Here is a 6,273-nt window from a genome sequence, read left to right as displayed (position 1 = left end):
TCAAACTTTATCAGTTTGAATATTTAACAATTTCATAATTTCTTGTGAATTTGATTCAAATAGTTCAGTTGATCGAAAATATAGATCTTTAATTTATTATAAGTATTTATGAAAATATTTGAAAATATTAGACAATAGGCATAAATATATTCTTATTAAATAATAATGTTATATTATTAAATAGTAAACTTTAAAAAAAATGGGGGAAAATGTCCGAATCATCAGATTCATACCTATATTATGTTACCTACCATTAAAGTATGAAATGCTGTTATTCCATGAACCTGTTATTTTAGATTCTAGGTACATTATAGACTAACTAAATAAAGATGATAAACTATATTAATATATAAATTATTATGATCTAGATATCTTCTACATTTTCCGCATCACAATGATTTAAGGACACAATATGTTAAAAGTTGTTTATATTTTTGAAATAGTAAAATTCAAAAGAAATTATGATATTATAGTAATATTGAAATATTAAGGAAAAACGAACATTTTTAGACAAAATTGGTTTTGGTTTTTGGTGTAACTCTAAAACAAATGACTGTAGATAAATTAAATTTTGACTGAAAGTTAATATTAGCATTTTCTATACACCATAACATTTTCAAAATATTTGAGCTGCTTACGGACATTTTCAGTTTTCAATTTAACCCAGATTAACAAGTCTATTTCTTATAAAACGATTTTGAGAAATATGGGCATATGACTTTTGGCATCTTAGCCATTGAATTGAATAAGGTTGACACATCATTTCGATTTAGTATACCTACATATGTTCACCGTCATATTGTATGACCTCCAGGGGACGGGTTTATTACATTTAAACAAGTAGGTATTTGCATAATAGAATACGTGTAGTGCATGACTACATGTATACTGTAGTACATTCCGCTAGCGAATCATCGTAAACTATTTTTGAAAATTGTATTTATACGATAGGTGTATATATTGTGATTATGTATTGGCCATTATAGGTATTATACATGTATACCATTAAATACTGTTGACTTTTGAAGAAGAATTTGGACTGTTGCCCTGAACAAAACCACCATAATATGTATATAAAATAAGTTAAAAATAAAGATAAATTGTAATAATGTATTTTAAGAATTTATTTAAGAAACGAGTTTTCAGATTAAATAATATACCGATTATATGTCATACTGCATAATATATATTATTCTAACTAAAATGCTTAGACTTTAACTTTAAGCTATTAAATAAATCGATATTTTATGTTTCTGTTTCACAAAGTATGTTATTAATAAATATATTTGTGAACAAACTTATCATTTTGAAAATTTGGCAACTATTGTTCTACGAATACCTATTGCTTATTTTAATCTTATATGCATACAGTGACAAACATTTGAATGCCACTATTCAAGTATTTTAAAGTATTCTCAGAAATGAATAAATTTTTTAAAAATAAAATGTTCTTTTAAATTATTGTACATCCATACCTTAAGCAAATTTTATGTTTTTGTGAACAATTCTAAATACTACGCCACTGCACGGCTATGCACTGAGATCTAAGACTGCAGTAACTTAACTTTTAAACCCAACATAAAAATAAAAGTTTATTTTGAAATTCAATATTTAAACTTTTTAACTACCCCTTATAAAAAATGCATCTCATAGTTATTTTATTCAAACAAACCTTTGTTAACTAAATTGTTCAGTTCGTTCTCTACAACGTACTTATACAATCTAGTATTAATGACTTGTTTTAAATGATTTGCTTAAAGATAATAATTGATGGTATGATAATAAGTTTAATATTAATATACAACAATACGACATTACTTATATTAGTTTTTATCTATTTCCCAACACAAAACACAAATACATACACCCATCATTAGTTGTTTAACTGATAGTTTTTCAAAGAAAAGTAGGTACCTATTCAACTACCTTTGTTACCTACAATTTTAAAATATTAATTTAATTTTGATTAAAAAATATTTGTTACTCATATAGTCATATATTTTATTTGCAATTGTTAATTTTTACATTATTTACTTATTTTTATGGTTGTGAAAATAAAGTTTTGTTGAATTCATAAAGGGGAAAATATTGTAATCGACGATATAAGTGTTTGTAAAAAGTTTAACATTTTGCGATATAACTTTAAATGAACATCGGCGCCACTAGTTGTCTATATTAAAATTGTATATTGCATGGTTATATATGAATATATTATGTTATTAATTTATATTTAATATTTTTCCAGATATGATTACGATAATATCTTGGTTTGGAGATTTAATTTTCATCCTGATACCAGTGTTCGCTATATGCTGACTGCCAATTAAATGTTGTTCTTGCCAACTGCTATTCATTGTTCAAGAATTAAATCTGAAGTCAATAAATTCAACCCAACAGATTCAAAAACAGAAATTTTTCTTGTTTAAAAAGAGAAGTCAGAATACTATCAATTCACATAGGACACATACCTAATATAGTCTATACTTTACTCTCTAACTACTTTTGGTACCTACATAAAAATATAATTGTTCATTATTTAAACATTATTTACTGTTTAAAACATTAATTTCTGTGAAGTAATTCACAATATAAGTGATAAGCGTCTAAAAATATGAAGATAATAAAAAATCTATATTTTTAACTTGTACTATATATATGTTGTAATATTATACAGATAATATGACGTTATAACTAATTAATCTAAAAGTTTGATAAATTTAAAGTTAGTAGTTTCAATATTTTCTATTAGTTAATTTAAATCTTCTAAACAATTTTTGATTTATTGGTCAAAATTTATTTAAAATCATTTCATTTGATATAATATAACTTTTAATTTTTAATTGTTGACAGATTTGTAATGATCATCAAATTATATCTGACTATATGGGAATTCCATATTTTCTTACGATACTATCATTTTATTACAAAGAAAAGGACCAAATGGCAAAATTCTTAAAGCAGCTAGCAGTCTACAAGGAGTATTTATATTTATTATATTCGTGGCCAAGCGCAAAATTATTATGGACTTATGGGAAAAGTTTAGAGGTTCAATGGATCACAGTGAGTCGACACAAATTAACAATATCTATGGGTCGTCATAAAAGTTGCAATGACTTCTAAATGCAATATGTATATACAATGTAGATATTATTATATTGAATATTAAGACTCTAGGCCCTAGTGCATAAAAAAATCTTTATTTTATTGCCATTAAAAATTACGTTTAAATGTTTTTTTTTTGTATTATGGTTTTTATAAAAATGAAATAATAGTTAATAATCAAAAAATACGACGTACCTATCCAATTTTATTTTAGGTATGGCTTATTATACTCAAATCTTTGGCCTAGTTATATAGTATATATTTATTTAAGAATCCTATCTTATAAATAAGGAATCACAAAACAATTTTTAATTGATATTTATAACGATTAAATCCATATATGTATAACGATTTAAAAGTGTTAAATATTCTAGAGTTATATTTTTAATTTAATTTCAAACTTAATTAACATATTATTTAAAATTAATTTTTAATACGTTTTGGTATAAATATAAAATAATGAATGGTAAGTATTCTTTTAAGGCAGGGAATAGTGAATTTTGTCGTAAAACTGAAAAAAGTATACGTTTTGATTTCCGAAGTACCATTTTTATGTATTGAAAAGTTTCGTTTTAGATTAACTAGTAATTTTGACCAGGAAATAGTACGTTCAACGTTTTGATCTATTCTGTCGATGCCGATTAATTTATCGATTTTTTTCCATCAGAATCGATATCTGACTAAATTTTGTCAATTTTGGTTATATAAAGTTTTGAGTTTTCACCACTACGGTAAGAAAAGTATATGTTATAAAACGTTTATACCACAACAATTGTTTAAAATTGTAAATAATATCGGTATTTTTGAAAAAAAACATATTAAAATATTCATAAAATACGAAACAAAAAAGTGGGAAAGTGACCACTTTGCTGTATTATAGGTGGTATGTGGTTCATAGTAAAGCATGTGTTAAATTTAGATTCAATGATAAAAAGATCATTGTATTCCAACAGGATGCTAGATGCTAGGGGATGTCAAACTATCCTAGTATATATTTACCCACAGTAACTATTACATAGGGTATATTTACTGGGGTAGGTAAAAATTATTGAGGATAATAGTTACAAAAATGTAATATTCGTTGCCTAAATAATATTATTTTTTTGTGTAATAAATTATTATTATTATTAATTATATCATGTTAGGTTTTAAATATTATTATTAAATATATTATGTCTGGGCGGGTTATCGCGTAAATTATAATCACAACAAAAATATTATAATAAAAAATTATATTCAAAATAATTTCTTGTCAAGTAAATAAATTATTAAAACAAAATGAATTTAATTTAATTTACTTAGAATTTATTTATCATATCTCTATAGTGCTTAAAGATGTGTTTTTTTTTTTATTAGCCCGTTTTTAAAATGGAGTTCGACGAAGTTTTTTGTTGTACTTATAATTTATATGATAACCCGCCCGGTTATAATATATTTTTTTGTCACGCCTTTACTGAAAGTTTAGTTTTCGATGACAAATGAAGCGTTGGAAAGTTATCTTTTTCCGTATTAGCGGAATTATAAATTAGCCATTATAAATACCATTAGCAATAAACGTTACTTTGCACTGGATAATTCTCACCCCCTAATTACACTAACGAGTATAATATATCATGCAGTGTTCCGGAGTGCAAGCCGTTCACGATGTCTGCCTATGAAACAGACGTGGATGACGGCCGTCCGGTGCTGCCATACTATTTAGGATTTAATTGTTTACACAGGGACAAAATTGACGACGGGTTCTTGTTGCCCACGGATGGCAGCCTTTACCTTATCGATAAGACCAGCTTGTACCGGACACGGAATATTCACGCTGCTCGTGTACGTCAAACTGTCTTACCTCCGGAACTTCCACGGCTACTACCTCATGTGCTATGAGGCCTGTCTGCTGGTGATGTTCGTCTGCGAAATAACCGACTTAATGACACAGGACGATATAAACAGCCCGTTGAGCATTCCATTCGATATGTCTTACATGTTTTTATTGATAAGGGTAGACAAACTTATTGAAAATCTTGAATACAATTTTCAAGACTTAGATTTAAATAGAAAAAAAAATTATGAATTCTTAATAATTCATAATAATTTGCTAACTTTCATATTTTTTCGTATTTTGTCAAGATTTCAAATTACACTTTTGTGCATTTGAATATTAGAATATATAATTCCTAGAAAATCCTATACATTAAGATGACCATATACCCGTATATACGTAGTCCACTTCTTATAAACCTACAAGATACCACATTTGTGATCAGCTGAACCAATTTAAGTTACCTAACTTGTGAGCCAAAAATAAATTCATGCGTGTGGCGTGAGGTATGGCTACGGGATAAGCCTAAGAAATCGTTGTGTTGTTTGTTGATGGAAACATAAATGGTACCAATTACTGCATATTTATTATTGTTATAGTGTAAACCTTTTCATAAAATAAATTTTACAATTTTATGCCTTGGACTGCTATTTTTGCTGTCATAACCAGTGTCGTTTTTATGGTTATGGTGGAGGGCCCAACTCCCTGGCATGTGTGAGTGTTTAAATTCGAAGTACTTAGGTAATTCTAATAGTCATCAAAACGTCCACTTTTGATAAGCTATACCTAAATAAAAATTATTTCATAACATACCTATTATAATATGGATATGAAGTATAATAAAATAAAATTTAGATTTATATCAATAAAATTACATAACGACATAATATTCATGATAACAACGGATCTAGTTTATATAGTATTATACCTATTACCTAACGCGTTATACCAGTGTCCAGTATATCATATTAAATATAAAGTGCTGTTTCTAAATTCTAAAAGTACAAATTATAACAGTTCATATAACAGCATATAATATTTTCAACACATTTTTAATTTAGGTACAACAATTCAATAAACAAAAATACATCAATATCAGTATGTACAATTATGTACCATATTTACTGTTGGGAATTTTTAATTACTTGGGTATGTACTGGTTATTTATTTCAACATTCACAACACGAAACACTACTGAAATTAGCACCCAATATTTGTTACCGTAGTTGCTGGTTTTTCGGTAAGTTCACATAAATATTTTTAAATAAATAAAACATTTTTACTCACTCAAATTCAATATACATAGTACATTTTAGCTCGATGTAGGTACATTGTACATGTGGATGTTATATGACCAC

At 26.6% G+C, this 6,273-nt stretch overlaps 1 protein-coding gene across 3 annotated transcripts in view; it reads left to right on the top strand.

Annotated features, from left to right (window-relative positions):
- The window catches only part of LOC100575607, a 6,981-nt gene extending 1,231 nt beyond the window's left edge, over positions 1–5,750 (top strand). For 2 of the 3 annotated variants that reach the window (XM_008188371.3, XM_029491295.1), the window contains exons 2-4: positions 2,246–2,505; positions 2,851–3,060; positions 4,824–5,750. In XM_008188371.3, coding sequence (XP_008186593.1) covers positions 3,021–3,060; positions 4,824–5,251 — 468 coding nt within the window. In that variant the 5' untranslated portion in view covers positions 2,246–2,505; positions 2,851–3,020 and the 3' untranslated portion in view covers positions 5,252–5,750. The remainder of the gene's footprint in view (positions 1–2,245; positions 2,506–2,850; positions 3,061–4,823) is intronic. The other variant, XM_016807346.2, reaches the window with a different exon arrangement.
- The last annotated feature ends 523 nt before the right edge of the window (positions 5,751–6,273 follow it).

The sequence above is a fragment of the Acyrthosiphon pisum genome, chromosome X, assembly GCF_005508785.2.
Source record: "Acyrthosiphon pisum isolate AL4f chromosome X, pea_aphid_22Mar2018_4r6ur, whole genome shotgun sequence".
Taxonomy (NCBI): Eukaryota; Metazoa; Arthropoda; class Insecta; order Hemiptera; family Aphididae; genus Acyrthosiphon; species Acyrthosiphon pisum.
Note: the sequence above shows the minus strand (reverse complement) of the source record. Positions and strands in the feature narration are given on the sequence as shown.